The sequence below is a fragment of the Chelonoidis abingdonii genome, chromosome 5 (genome assembly GCF_003597395.2).
Source record: "Chelonoidis abingdonii isolate Lonesome George chromosome 5, CheloAbing_2.0, whole genome shotgun sequence".
NCBI lineage: Eukaryota > Metazoa > Chordata > Testudines > Testudinidae > Chelonoidis > Chelonoidis abingdonii.
The window spans coordinates 52,930,901-52,947,225 of record NC_133773.1 but is presented as its reverse complement, the minus strand read 5'-3'; the positions used below and the strand labels follow the sequence as shown (position 1 = coordinate 52,947,225).

Below are 16,325 nucleotides of genomic sequence, written 5' to 3'. Positions count from 1 at the left end.
CAGAAAAGTCCACAATTATGTTAATAGTTCAGAAAGTGAGGTAGTTCCCTTTAGAGCAGTACTAAAACTGTGTTCCTATATTGTGTTAGGGGACACTGTGCTGCTGCAGTTGCCATATTTCAGATGAGAATTAAAACTGAGCTCCTGGGCAATGTATCAATTTTAAAATTCCATTATTAATGTATTTATTATCTTATAGCTCCAAAGAGCATGCTAGACAGACAATACCCTCTGTAGTCATACCAAACCTTAGCAATTTTGGGCTGACTTTGGAAGCAAATTACTTGTGTCTACCATTGTAATCAATTACTGCCCACAATTATCACACCTCTATGCACAGGGCCAGCCTAAGGATTTTAGTGAGGGTTAGTGAGACAATTCTTTGGGAATACACCCCAAACTTAACTAATTCATTATACATAAAAAGTGATTGTATGGGGGATAATCTTTAGATTCTTCCCTGGCTCTGCCCCAGTCTCCTGCTTACAGAAGTGGAACCCAGCTGCCTCTTCCCTTCAAACTTAGCATTCATTTTATGTCAATTTGTGTATTCCAAGTTGATCTTTGCAAGGAGGAGGGCTAGCAACATACTTTTTCTTCTTAAGGAGATGCTCAGCTTTCATTTCACGTTTGTGTTTTCCCCCAAATCATAGGTCCCTTGGCTGCAGACTTTGCAGGGCCAAAAGGCCTATATTTCATGCAGTTTCAATTCTAGCACAATCGGAGAGTGAGAGTGTGTTATATACACACAGTGCATAGCGGTCTTATATTCTTGGGGATAAATTACACTATATAAGTGTCTTGAACTGTATTATTACTATGTAACCTGAGTAGAAATGGCCCAGTTTATACTGTATATCCAATCACTTCACTTGATCTCCATATCTAAAGAGGTTTCAGCTATACAAAGCTGAGAGTCTGAGAACAGATCAACTGCTCATGTATGATTTAAGAGTTTTTAACTTGTTTATTTGTATTTTGGGGCCACTCTGAGTATTTGACACCCTAGAGAGGACTCAAATTTCCCTTGTCTTTGAGTTCTGCCCCATCATCAAGTACCCCAGATATATATCCTTCCTAAACACAGGCAATATTGTTCTGGGAAAGTGTGGTCATCAGAGCTGTGCAGAACTATCAATATTTCCTTGGGGGGGGGGGGGGAACCAAAACCCTGACATTTTTGTTTGGCCAAATCATCATTTTACATTATTTCAGAGTTTACACAATCCCGCTAACTTCTCTTTCTCCAGTATAGCAATTGCAAATGGCATCCGTTATGACTAGGCTATGTTTTAGTCACAGGTATTTTTAGTAAATGTCATGGACAGGTCACATCAGTAAACAAAAACTCATGGCCTGGGACCTGACTAAAACTTGGGCTTGGGGGGCAGTCTGGAGGTGCTTCAGGTGCTGTGGGGGGGGGGGTAAGGCCTGGGACCCCTGCCAGTGCTGGGGGGGGAGGTGGGCGGTGGCCACATGGTCCGGGACCCCTGCTTGTGCTTGGGGGAGGTGGGAGGCAAGGTTGGCAGGCTCCCTATCCAGCTCCTGCAGCTCTGGGGAGGGAAGGTCTGGGGGCTCTGTGCCCCCGCCACAAGCTCTGGCTGCACATCTCCCATTGGATGGGAACAGCAGCCAATGGGAGCTGCGGGGCCGGTGCCTCCAGGCCGGGACAGCATGCAGAGCCCCCTAGCCCCTCTGCGTAGGAGCTAGAGCAACATGCCAGCTGCTTTCAGGGAGCCCCTCCCCTCACAGGTAAGTGCCACCCTGTACCCCAATCCCCAGCCCTGAACCCCGGTCCGCACCCAAACTGCCCCAGCAGCAGCCTGGGCAACTGGCCCAGGGACTGCTTGATTTGCTTGGGCAGCCCTGGAGCCAGCTGGACTGGCCACTGCAGAGGTCATGAAAAGTCCCAGAATCTGTGACCTCCGTGATAGACACACAGCCTTAGTTATGACTAAATCAGTCCCCTTTGGCAGATTTCAGATAAGCAGCTTAAATAAAGACTTTTCTTTGCTGAGATGCTTTTGTATTCCAGATCAAGATTTATGCCTTCTGTGCCTCCTTTTCAGTTGGTGCACGCAGATGTTCAAATAGCAACATATTTAGGCTAATGTAGGCTGTTACTTCTCACAAGCACTTAGGCCATAAAAGCCTGTCATGGCTTCTATTCTCCACTATCTTCTTCCTTCTCTCTTCTAAAATCATACTGCAGTTATAAAACACAGGTACAAATACCACAGGTAGACAGACTTGTGCTAGCTTTGCTAGAACTAGTGTGCTAAAAATAGCAGTGTGGACGTTGTGCCACGGGTGGTGGCTTGGACTGGTCACCGGAGCTCAGACCCAGGGCTCAGGTGTCTAGTGTGATTTGGGTGTCTAGTGTGAGCCAGTGCCTCAGTGTCCACACTGCTACTTTTAGTGCACTAGCTCAAGCAAAGCTAGTGTGAGTCTGTCTGCCCAAGCTGGGAATCACACCTCCTCACTGCGGTACAGACATACTGTTAGGCTCATGCAGATTGCCACTGACGTCACTCAGGCTCTGCAACAGCATAGATATCTTCTGTGCCTGAACAGATCTGATTGCAACACTGGGCTCATGCATATTCAGTCTTTAATTGCATTTTTCTCTCTCATCCTGTTCAACTGCAAACCCACAACTAAGCAGCCACAAAGTAGCTGGCCACCCCATTTCTGGTTTTGCCTTGGCTGAGATCACAGGAAACAGCTGTGAGTTTCTAACGTGGCCATAAACAGAGGAGATTGTGTTCAAGCAAACACGACCCACGTATGAATGTATGGCTTGTGCATGAGCTAAACCAGTAGGTATGTGTACACTGCAATAAAAAAGCTATGGTACTGAATCTCAGACCCTGGGTCAGCTGACTTGGGCTCACAGGGCTGGGCTTGCAGTGCCATAAAATTGAAATGTAGATGTTTAGCTTTGGGCTGGAACCCAGGCTTGGAACCCCTCCTTGCTTGAGATCCCTCCAGTGAACGTCTGCTCTACAACTTGCAGCTCTGCAGCCCGAACCCTGCAAGCCCAAGTCAGCTGACCTGGGCCAGCCAAAGCTGTACCCAGGGCCGGCGCTACCATTTAGGCAGCCTAGGCAATCGCCTAGGGCACCAGAATAATTGGTGGGCGGCATTTTGCCGGAGGGGGCGGCAGGGAGCTCCAGTGGAGCTGCCGTAGTGGTGCCTGCAGAGGGTCTGCTGGCCCGCGACTCTGGTGGAATTGCCGCAATCGTGCCTGCGGACGGTCGGCTCCTAACGCGGCTCCAGTGGACCGCCCGCAGGCATGACTGCGGCAGCTCCACTGGAGCCACGGAGCACCAGACCCTCTGCAGGCACCACTGCAGCAGCTCCACCGGAGCCGTGGGACCAGCGCGCGGGGCGGCGAAATTGCTGTCTGCCTAGGGAGCTCAAACCCCTAGCGCCAGTCCTGGCTGTACCACAGGTCTTTTATTGCAGTCTAGACATAACCTGTGTGAATTGAAATTATCATTCTCTCAGCTGTAGTTCTCACTAGTTGTTTGCTATGTGATAGAAATCTTGGGTGCATATCAGGAAGTTGATCAACTTATTAAAAACCAGTGAGTACAGAATAGTTCTCTTTGAGGCAGAGTTGCTCATGTTATTTACTCTGTGCTGAGTTGTGTAACTGAATGTTCTTGGCATGGAACTTGAACTCTGCATCAGCTGAATGGAAGGTTTAAAATACTAAGCTGAAAATTTCATCTTATATTTGTATTGTGCCCCCTGCCTCTGCTTTGTCTTGTGCAAGAACCACAATACAAATATAAACTGAAATTTCTAGAAAATTTGAAATAAACCACTGAATAGCTTCTGGCATTGGATTTCTTAATGACTTATACAGTGCAGGTATATCTGCTGTTTAAAATGTATTTTGCTGAATTTTCAATTAAATGCTTAAGGGTGGCTGCGAAAATTGAGAATGTAAAAGAGTATATGATCAACAACCAGTCAATCCAACATATATAAGGATTTAGGGCCTGATTCAGAACTGTGTTACTCCACTTTAGAACAGGAGGAACTTTTAACACTTAAATCAACTGAATTATATCAGTGTCAAGTGTCACCAAGGTGAATCAGGCTCCCAGCACTTTATATGTGTTGCCAGGTCGACGTATGTACACAGGAATTATAAAGCAAAACACAAAATATTCTGACTACAAGGAGATTTTGCAGAAGTCAGGCAATTTTTTTTTTATGGTAGCCCAAAAGAGACTGTCTCAGTGCTGAAGTACAGTAAAATCTTGCTCCGTTTTGCTGGTTAAGCATCATCCGTGGTCCTGGAGCCGACTTGTAAAGACACATGATGAAACAGGAGTTCTAGCCGCTGGAGAGTCTGTACAGGGCCAGACCTGCAACACCTGCATGAATATTTGCTAAGTCCAAGTTTCAGGCTCTGAATGGGCACTCCTAAATTGTGATTTTATAACTCCAGTGGTGTGTGAGATATCTGGTAATCCAGATAAACCAGTTCTCCTAAGAAGGCTTTGGAGTAAGGAAGTATTCTGATGTAAAGCTGATTCATCAGTCCTTCTAGATGGACACAGAGAGAGGATCAATTGATTGGCTTGCACTATCACATTCACCCTTTTCTCCAGCAAGGAATTAAAAACTGTATTCTTCTTTTGGCTAGCAATAGGGTTTTGTACTCTATATAATTATTCATTTACTAATACCTCCTCTCTTGCTACGGGCATATAATTACATGTGCCAGAATAACTGGGATAGAATTAGATGCTTCATTGTTCATCTTCTGTGTCCGTCAGGGCCCTATTAAGAACCACAATGTACTTGCCCTGATGGGTAGGTCACACAATTTGGGGGTAAGAATGAAAGGATCCTTCCTTCCCCTTCTGCTGTCTTTGCATATGAGCTGGACACAGGCCCAAACTGGGCACTGGAGGACTGCAAGGCCTCTGTGCATATAGCACCACCAACAGTGCTAGAATTCCCAAAGATGGTTGTGAAGTTCTTTGGATCCTCATCCCCTTGTGGCTGGTATAATATGATCCTAAAAGAGGATAAATAGTGAGAAGAAGAGTAAGTGGAAATAAAGGCAGAGATGTCGCTAGGGGCAAATTTATGCAGAGCCTAAGTGAGAGTTAGACGCTTTAATTTTATTATTAATTATGGTTTTAAAAATGCAATTCTACAATCAAGCCAACATTAACACTGAGGCCTAGAGTGATGGGATATGCAATGAATTTTTTAATGAGAAGCAGTGTTATATCAGCCCATCCATTACCAGCAGTTAATTCTGATGCTGAGTGACAAGCTATAATTTGAGGTGGAAAGAGCTAGGCAGCTAGTGATGAGATTGATGGTTGGAGCAGTGGGACAGAAAGATAGGTTCAGCAGAGGCAATTAGCATAGGATGGGGAGGGGAAAGGTGAGGAGGTAACAGAGGGAAAAAGTTATTAGGATGTTTCTGTTTTCTTTCATGTGTAAGAATCCACTGATCAGTATTATTCATTTTTTAGTTTACAGTGCCTTTGGTGGGATGAGCACTTCTGTTTAACTTTCACCTCTTCTTCTCTTGCAGCAGTGGTAATGGTCCTGAATAGCATGAGTGTCAGTTGGAGTGCTCGCATCCAGATTTTCCTTACCTTTTGCAAGCTCGTAGCAATTTTGATAATTATAGTCCCTGGAGTTATGCAGCTAATTAAAGGTATGAACTAAAAAGTAAATGCTTTTTAAATGATTTTTCTCTCCCTTCCCCCACCCTTACTGCCACCAAATAGTGCTTATACCAGCAAAATCTCTTAATAAGTCTCTGCTTGTTTAACTTGAGTTCTGTACTGTCATGCAATTGATTGGAAGTGGAACTACACTGGGATGAACTGGTATTTATGGCAGCATGCCAATGAGAGTATCGAGTCTGGATCCAGCATGTTAAATGAAGCAGCACAGAATTGCTCCTTTCAGCATCCAAACTTTTATTTGAAGTGAAAACTCTCCATAGAAAGAATCAGTTTTAATAGCAGATAGGCATGTCTTGTTCCTCTATGTTACTATATGTTATGAATTAGCAACAGGAATATTCAGGGTTCAGAATTTTCACAAAGTTATGAGCATATCAAAATATGCAATGTAGCTCCCAAATGTTAAAATACTTGTGGTAAAATATTGTGTCTGCATGGGAGAAAGATGTTGTTCCTGGTGTTGGCCTTTGCAGATATTTAAACTAGCAGACCTGCCCGTATGTGATTGTATTTGAAGCTCATGTACGTGTTACTAATACCAAGTGAAAGAATAAATGTAAAACCAAGAGAGCAGGGCTAATGCAAACTCAGTGAAGGAAGTCTGAAGAGTCTTTATATTGTCATTGTTTAAATGTTACTGTAACAAAGCACAAAAAAGTCATTCAGAGTAGGGGAGATATAAGAGCCGCTGATTTTAATATGCTCATTGGTAGACCTTATCTGGCAAGAATTTCATATGTTATCAATTCAAGAGGATACTTTTACAATATTTCATATAGCTTCAAACCTGCATCAAAAACACAGTATGTCTGTCCATCATATCTGACAATGATGTCATGGCATCTCATGTATTCTCTTGTGGCTCTATAGTCCAGTTTGTGCAGGGCAAGGTCATGAGCAAATGTCATCTAGGAATGCCACTGAAAAACTTGGCATGATGCTTGGCCCTTTTTTCAATCCACTTTTCACACCTGTGTTTCTCAGAATGTTTACAATGTTTATTGATAGTTACTCTCCATTCAGGTCTGTCATAGGCTGTGTCTTCAAAGTCATCAATACTTACACTGCATGAGTTGATATTCTGCCTAAGGGCATCTTTGAAGCATTTATGTTGAGTGCCCTTCTTATATTTTCCTAGTTCCAGCTTACCATAAAGAACTCTTTTGGGGGAATCTGTTACCACCCATTCTGATAACGTGACCTGCCCATCTAAGCTGGGCTTTGATAATCGTTACTTTGATGCTGTTTGTTTCTTCTCTCTCAAGGATGTTGATATTTGACACTTTGTCTTGCCAGCAGAATTACAGAATAGAACAAAGACAATGGATGTAAAAGCTTTCAAGTTGCTTGATGTGTCTGTAGTAAACTGTCCATGTTTCACATCCATATAAAAGGGGTGCTATCAAAGCAGCTTCATATGTCAGTTCTGGCAACAGTTTGAAGGTAGGCTAGTTGAGGATACTGTGGGAAAGTCTTCTAAAAGCCTGGCTTGCCTTTGTATTCTGTTTGATATTTCTTGACCCAGGGAACTATCACTTAAGATACTACTGCCAAGATACTGCCATTCTTTAATTTGGTACCAGTGATGCTTTCTTTCCTCAGGGTTGAAAAGGACCTCTGGAGATCACCTAGTTTAGCCCCCTGTTCAAAGGGGGACTAATCCCCAGACAGATTTTTACCCCAGTTCCCTAAATAGCCCTCTCAAGGATTGAACTCACAACCTTGGGTTTAGCAGGCCAATGCTCAAACCACTGAGCTATCCCTCCTCCCATATTTGCTGATGATTGGCTTAGTGGTTCATTGGGCTGGTTGGAAGAGGACTTCATTTTTTTCCAGGCTGATGAGTCCAAACTGTTTAGTTGCTTCTGAGAACCTCTCAAGGATGAGCTGTAAGTCACTTTCACTGTGACTACATAGAGCACAAACATCTGCAAAGAGAACTTCACAAATGAGTGCCTCAAGGACTTTTGTCTTCGCAGCAGGTCTTCAGAGATTGAAGAGTTCTCCATCAGTTATGTACCTTATGTATATTCCTTTTTGACAGCTATCATTTCCATAATTTAGAATGGCTACAAAGAAGAGACCACATATGACGGGTGCCAGCATGCAGCCGTGTTTCACCCTGTTAGATATGGGGAATTGTTTAGAGAGGTCACCATCTGAGAGTTCTTGATCAGACATGTCTTCATGGAATTGACATGTGATGTTAATGAATTGGGTAGCCAAACTTTTCTAGAACTTTCCAGAGGCCATTTCGGTTCAGTGTTAAGCACTATTTTTAGCGCCGTGAAGACAACATGCAGTTCCATGTTTTGTTCAATGCATTTTTCCTGAATCTGCCTAACAACAAAAATCATGTCTACGATTAATCCTAATTTGATTTCTGATGGAATCTTCTCTGACACTGTTTTGACAAGCTGATTGAGCAAAATGAGACCTGATGATGAAACGCGATCAATTTTTCCTTTGAGTTTTCCCTTAGTTTTTCTTGATGAAATGGATGTCTCAACTTTGCTATATTCAATTGCGGTTTGATCTATTCAGCATCTTTTCAATGAAGAGCAGCAATGTGTAAATTGAAAATGGCTGATCATCCTGTGGTCAGTCCAACAGTTTGCTCCTCACATTGCTCTGGTGATCTTGATATCCCTGATAACTCTGCCATGTAATGACATAGTCAATCCGGTGCTTGGATCTTGGATGCCTCAACAAAGTTTCATATTTGTCAGCTTGCCTGAAGATTGTGTCAGTAATAACAAACTCATGTTCAGTACAGTTGCTGAGGAGGAAACCGCTCCTGTTAAATTTTCTCTTTTCCAGTTCCAATTAAAATCTACCAGAAGTATGAGTTTGTCTTCACTGGTATACATTTGGTTATGTCATCCAAATCAGAATAGAACCGTTCTTTCAATTATTCATGGCTGGAGCACAAGCACTGATAGCAGTCACAATATCATGAATTTCCAATGGAAAATTGTAGAGTAATTAGGTGTTCATTTTTGCCCGCAGGTAAGTATCTCAGTGATTTCAGGCAGCTCTATTTAATGGTAAAACCAGTGCCATCAATTGTGTCGTCTTCTTCTGGTTTTCCTTTTCAAAAAAAGCTGTAGTCACCTTCTAGTTCATTATGGAGCCTTCATCTTCAAGTTTGGTTTTGCTGAGGGCAGCTATGTTGTTGCTGTATCTAGCAGGTTTTCTTGCAATTAATGCTGTACATCTTTTAAATCTTGATATGGTATCTTTGTCCATTAGGGTCTGTATGCTCCATGTAACCATAGAGAGAGCTCTTGTTTTATAGAAAAACAAGAGAGATGTTACTGAACATCCTTGTTCCTCAGGGTTCAAGGTTGAGCAACCAGTGTCCCAGGTCCCCTGTGTACAAGTTTGTGATTGTGACTCCAAGTGTTCAGCTACACCTTACACTTCACTCACTCATCATTGCAGACTTTTTTTCTTAATGATTTGTGAATGCCTGTGAGTGAGGATTTTTAGGTGAGAAGTCTGTTGCACATGGGCAATCTCGCTTTCTTGGCTGCTGAAGTTGGAGAACAGTGACACAAAAGATCATGACGACTGGGAACTATATAAGATGCAGGGGATAGTCATTGATGTCTTTTGTGCTTTATCATGACTTATGTATTTTACAATACAATGTTGCAGTGCCTTTTTAGATGTTGGACCTAGAGGTCTCTTCCACTTGGTGCACCAAAGCAGATTTAATATGCTGAGGGTCATCAACACAGTGGACATTCTATAAAGATCTTGATCCTGAATCCTAGGCAGCAAAAATGTTTAGCAATGCCCCAGGTGAATGAGCAGCCCTTTTACAGGACAGCACTGCTCACCCTAGCAAGTGAAAGGGCTAGGAAAGGTGCCCTAATCATTGCCTGCCCAAATGTAATCTGAACAATTCATCACAACTGGTGGATCATTCTATAAGAAAAACAAGTGATCAACAACAGTGTACACACACTCACACTCACTCTCTCTCTCTCACAGAGCAGTGGATTCAGATTTTCTCAGGGCCATAGATGACTCACTTTTTAAATTCTCCTTAGCCAGTTACTGTGTCTTAAACAAAAGTTTCCCACTCTAGGTCTCTGTCTAATCACTAGACAGATTCCTGATCTCATGTGTTTTGTTTTCTTTTTCATAGCTACTCGTCCTCCTTCCTCTCACTTTCACATTAATAAAAATACTCTTTTTTTACTCATCTCTTAATATCCTTGGAGTGGACCAAATAGTGAGCGCCTCGCTCAGGGCTAGGTCCAATTACTTATGTTGAGCAGAACCACTGATTTCCCCATGTGAACCACACCCAACATTGGCTTCCCAGGGTGCTTTTGCCTTGTGTGCCAAACCAGCTATGCTAAATGGTGTCTCCCTGAATCATTCCTTCTGTCCACTCTGTCCTCTCACAGCCCCACAACCCTCTACATCCCTATGCTGTCAGTGAGGCTATTCACAGAATAAGGTACTTCTCATTCTGAGTGAGGCTGGAAGAATCTGGCTTTCAATTTTTTTCAGTCATTACTCAGACAAAACTCACATCAGCTTCAGTGATGTAATGGAATGCTATTATTATATTATACCATGTACTGTATTATACCATTCAGCCACGAGGTGGCGCGGTGTGAGAAAATACGTTATTTAAAGTTACCCTCAGCAATACCTGACAGAGCATTAAAGGATCTTAGTATAAACACATCTAGTGTGTACAAGCAAGCTCTGTAGCCAGTCCATATCTGCTACAGGAACATGACAAATGAGGAGTTTGAAATGAATAAAGATGGAATGAAAACTGAGTAAGGAGTTCAGGATTTGACGCTTTGATAATTAGAACACTGAACAGAATTCTGCACAGGCTTACAACTTCCTAGAAAATCTAGCACATAACAATGCCAGAGCAGTCTTACAAGCTACACTGAATCCAGTAACATTATAGCAGAGAATGAAAGTAGCTCTTGTTGAGGGGAATTACACAGATACACACTTAAAGCTTACTGTTAGTTACAACACACGTGCAGTGCCAGTTTCCCCCAGCAGATACAGTTACAATGCTCCTGTGCCTACAGGATAGATGGATCCATAACCAAACCTTTCTTTCTGTGTGGAAACTCTTCACTGCATCTTCCAAATGTGAATGTTTGTGAAGTGGGGAGTAGCAAAACCCTGAATTCCTGAGATATGAATGTACACGTCCTACAGGGAAGAACTTGTTTTGTCAATTTCCCCCTCGTCCATTATGTTTTTAAAATGAGCAGAAGTGCATTCAAAACAATCTGTACAGGAAATTGAGTAGCAAAAATTTTTAGAACAATCTGAAAAATATGAGGACATAGCCTATTATGATATGTCTGTAGCCACCTCCTGGGTACTATTTTCAATATGTTTACCCACAAGAGTTTGGATTGATAGCTGTATAATTCTTGCTTAGTATAATGTGACTCATGGTTATGAATATTCTGTGGTAGAAATCCACTGGATGTTAATAGCTTAAATGCTGGACAGATTTTACCTATCAATTCCGTTTTTCAAAAAAGCTGTTTATAAGTAAAATGCTGGCAGTGTTTTTTGTGATTTAAATTTTAAAGTATAATTATAGAGAATAATTACAAAAAATTAAGAGCCTGATTCTGTTCTCATTTGTGTTAGTGTAAATCAGGAATAGCTCCACTGAAGTCAGTGGAATTACAGCACTGTGAGTGCACTAGGAATCAAGCCCAAGAAAGAAAATAGAATAAACAGAGAAGTTCAAATTCTGATGTTACATGACTGTGTGCCCCTCCCATTGAAGCCCCTGAAAGCCTCCTGCAGCCAATGGCAGAATTTGGCCTAAAAGGTCTTAGCCAGATATTTCAAATCCAGAATTTGAACCTTCTCTTTCCCCAAATGTCAGATCTGGGGGAGGTTGGTTAACTTTTCCATTTCTAGTGATACAGCAATATTGCGCTTCTCATGTGACAGCTGGTTCAGGAACCAGTTTTTTGGCTAGCAGTAAATGTGAAAAATAGGTACATTGATTTACATGTTTAAAATGTACATTAATATTGAATAGAGATGAGTGCACAATGTATATTCAGCCATTTATCTGATACATTTTCTGTTTGCAAATTGCCAACAGGATTTTCTCAAACTTCTTTATTTGAAATTATCCACCAAATAATTTCTCAAGAGAATTTTTGGCTGTAGCTCACCTGTATCATATACAATCTGTATTAGCTGGACATATGGATCATACATTTTGTTCCTATTACATGATTAGAGGAGGTTAGCTGTTTCTGCAAATAGTCAGCAAAATTTGAGTAAAGCTGGCCCTTTTGGCAAACAATACAACCAACTCCTTTCCTAGAGTGGAAAGTGAATGGAATCAGGACACGGTCTCAGTGCCAGACTGTGACCCCTTACTCACACTGATGAGGGCTACTCTCCCATATAGTCCTGTTGATGTCGACAGCAGAATCTGAAGTCAATTGAACTATCTGGGTGAATAACTTCTCCATGATGTGATCTTTTCCCTTGTTAAAAAAAAAAAAAAAAAAAAAAAAAGAAAGAGTAGATGGTCAATGTAGTAGTAGTCACGGGTACATTTTTTTAAAAATTGTCTATTGAGTATTTCAAAGGTTATATTTAAGTATCGTTTCTATTTCTATTGCAGGAGAAACACAGCACTTTAAAGACGCATTTGCAGGGAATGATGCCAGTGTTATGGGATTACCTCTCGCTTTTTATTCAGGAATGTATGCCTATTCAGGCTGGTAAGTAGTCCAAAGATGTCCACTTGTATTATAGATTGTATGCTGTAACAAAGCCATGTATCTAAGTGTAAAAAATGACTGACATGTCCTATATTGTAGGATCATAGAAGATTAGGGTTGGAAGAGGCCTCAGGAGGTTATCTAGTCCAAACACCTGCTCAAAGCAGGACCAACCCCAGCTGAACATCCCAGCCAGGACTTTGTCAAGCCAGGCCTTAAAAACCTCTAAAGATAGAGATTCCACCACATACCTAGGTAACCCATTCTAATGCTTCACCACCTCCTGGTGAAATAGTTTTTCCTAATATCCAACCTAGACATCCTGCCCTGCAACTTGAGACCATTGCTTCTTGTTCTGTCATCTGCCACCACTGAGAACAGCTGAGCTCCATCCTCTTTGAAACCCCCCCCATCAGGTAGTTGAAGGCTGCTATTAAATCCCCCCTCACTCTTCTCTTCTGCAGACTAAATAAGCCCAGCTCCGTCAGCCTCTCCTCATAAGTCATGTAATCATTTTTATTGCCCTCCTCTGGACTCTCCAGTTTGTCCACATTCTTTCTGCTGTGGGGGGGCCCAAAACTGGACACGATACTCCAGATGTGGCCTCCCCAGTGCCAAATAGAGGGAAATAATCACTTCCCTCGATCTACTGGCAAACCTCTTACTAATGCAGCCCAATATGCCATTAGTCTTCTTGGCAACAAGGGCACACAGTTGGGTCATATCCAATTTCTAATCCACTGTAATCCCCAGATCCTTTTCTGCAGAACTGCCACTTAGCCAGTCAGTCTCCAGCCTGTAGCAGTGCATGGGATTCTTCTGTGTTAAGTGCAGGACTCTGCACTTGTCCTTGTTGAACCTCATCAGATTTCTTTTGGCCCAATCCTCCAATTTGTCTAGGTCACTCTGGACCTTATACCTACCCTCCAGTGTATCTACCTCTCCCTGCAGCTTAGTGTCATCTGCAAACTTGCTGAGGGTGCAATACATCCCATCATCAAGCTCATTAATGAAGATGTTGAACAAAACTGGCCCCAGGACCGAACCATGGGGCACTCTGCTGGACTAGACATCAGGCACTCTGCCAACTAGACATCGAGCCATCGATCACTACCTGATGAGCCCAAAGATCTAGCCAGCTTTCTATCCATTTTATAATCTATTCATCCAATCCATACTTCTTTAACTTGCTGGCAAGAATACTCTGGGAGACCATATCAAAAGCTTTGCTAAAGTCAAGGTATATCACATCCACCACTTTCCCCATATCCACAGAGCCAGTTATCTCATCATAGGAGACAATCAAGTTGGTCAGGCATGACTTGCCCTTGGTGAATCCATGTTGACTATTCCTGATCACCTTCCTCTCTTCCAAGTGCTTCAAAATGGATTCCTAAGGACCTGCTCCATGATTTTTCCAGGGGCTGAGGTAAGGCTGACCTGTTTGTAGTTCCCCGGTTTCTCCTTCTTCCCTTTTTTAAAGATGGGCACTATATTTGCCTTTTTCCAATTGTTCAGGACTTCCCTCGATCACCACAAGTTTTCAAAGATAATAGCCAATGGCTCTGCTATCACATCAGCCAACTCCCTCAACACTCTTGGATGCATTTCAGCTGGTTCCATGGACTTGTGCATATCCAGCTTTTCTAAATAGTCCTTAACCTTTTCTTTCACCACGGAGGTTTGCTCATCTCCTCTCCACACGGTGCTGTCCAGTGCAGCAATCTAGAAGCTGACCTTGTCTGTGAAGACCAAGGCAAAAAAGAGCATTGAGTACTTAGGCTTTTTCCACATCATCTGTCACTGTGTTGCCTCCCCCATTCAGTAAGAGTACCACACTTTCCCTGACCACTTTCTTGTTGCTAACATACCTGTAGAAACCCTTCTTGTTACCCTTCACATCCCTTGCTAGATGCAACTCCAGTTGTGCTTTGGCCTTCTGATTACACCCCTGCATGCTTGAGCAATATTTTTATACTTCTCCCTAGCAATCTCTCCAAGTTTCTACTTCTTGTAAGTTTCCTTTCTGTGTTTAAGCTCACCAGAGATTTCTCTGTTAAGCCAATCTGGTCGCCTGCCATATTTGCTGTTCTTTCTGCACATCGGGATGGTTTGTTTCTGCACCCTCAATCAGGCTTCTTTAAAATACAGTCAGCGTTCCTGGACTCCTTTCCTCCTCATATTAGCCTCTCAGAGGATCCTGCCTGTCAGTTCCCTGAGGGAGTCAGTGTCTGCTTTTCTGAAGTCCAGTTTCCATATTCTGCTGCTCTCCTTTTTGTCAGGATCCTGAATTCAACCGTCTCATGTATATCTTGTTTTAATGTATTAAGGGACAGATTTTGCTGGTTTTACTTATGTTCAGTAGTTACTTTGTGGGTAGCCCCATCAAGAGAGTATTTTTGCAGAGTAAGGTGAGTAAGCATGGACAAATCTGGCTCAAAATAATTATTGATTTACATTTTTGGCCTCAGGATAGAACTGAGGTGAGCAAGGAGGAATATACTTTAATTCTCATAATCTATTTTAATTAAAAGCAAACAGGAAAAAACATTCCCTTTGTTAAATATATGGTTATGTTATGCTATACAAAGCACACAGGATCTTTTATAGGAGAAGGCAAATACACAGCATTTACTGAAAATACAACAGTTAGCATATGCTTTTTAGTCTCTCAGGCCTGGTCTACACTACGCGTTTAAATCGATTTAAAGAGCGTTAAATCAATTTAACGCTGTACCCGTCCACACTACAACGCCCTTTATATCGATATAAAGGGCTCTTTAAATCGATTTCTGTACTCCACCCCGACGAGATGAGTAGCGCTAAATTCGATATTAACAATTCGGAGTACGGTTAGTGTGGACGGAAATCGACGTTATTGGCCTCCGGCGTATCCACAGTGCACCACTGGCCGCTCTGGTCAGCAATCTGAACTCGGATGCAGCGGCAGGTAACAGGAAAAGCCCGCAAACTTGAATTACATTTCTGCTTGCCCAGCGGGAGCTCTGATCAGCACGCGGGCGATGCAGTCTCAATCCAAAAGACTCCAGCATGCATGGACCGTACGGGAGATACTAGACCTGATCGCTGTATGGGAGACAAATCTGTTGTATCAGAGCTCCGTTAAGAACACAAAATGCCAAAGCGTTTGGAAAAAAAACTCCAGGATACACAGCACTGCGTGACAAGCGTACGAGAAGCCAGCGACTCAAATGACGCTCATGGAGGAGGAGGGTACTGAGGACTCCAGCTATCCCACGTCCCGCAGTCTCTGAAAGTATTTGCATTCTTGGCTGAGCTCCCAATGTCTGTAGTTCAAACACAGTGTCTGCGTGCGGAACAGCTTCAGTTTTTCCCCCCCCCCCCCCACCACATGAAAGAAAGGGAAGAAATCATTCCTTGATACTTTCAATGTCACCTATGTGTACTGATGCTGCTGTAGACGCGATGCTACAGCAGTGAAGAGCAGTATCCGCTCCTTCCCTCTCCCCCTCCCGTGGTAGACGGTGCTGTAGGACTGCCACCATCCTCGAACCCATGCCTGATAATTGCTCAATATCATGAGGAATGATTCCTGGTTACCCCAGTAGTAGACAACAGCTAATAAGCATCTTCATCATAGCAAGTGGGGCTTCAGCCCCCCTCCTTTCCAGTGTAAAGAAAGATTCCATACTGCCTGGACTGTCATAGCCCCGAAGGCTCTCCAAGTCTCTGTTTCTTTTTCCTGCATTTTTTATAACTTCATGACACAAATGTGGGGGGACACTGCCACAGACCAGGAGATTGGGGGGGAGGAAGTAACGGGTCGGTTGTTGCAGGGCACCTCCCGTGAATA

The 16,325-nt window shown here is 42.8% G+C and overlaps 1 protein-coding gene across 1 annotated transcript in view; it reads left to right on the top strand.

The window, feature by feature from the left end:
• Positions 1-16,325, top strand: part of SLC7A11 (solute carrier family 7 member 11) — an 83,745-nt gene that overhangs the window by 19,742 nt on the left and 47,678 nt on the right. The window contains exons 4-5 of the mRNA XM_032804409.2: positions 5,573-5,698; positions 12,391-12,490. Of these exons, the coding sequence (XP_032660300.1) occupies positions 5,573-5,698; positions 12,391-12,490 (226 nt within the window). The remainder of the gene's footprint in view (positions 1-5,572; positions 5,699-12,390; positions 12,491-16,325) is intronic.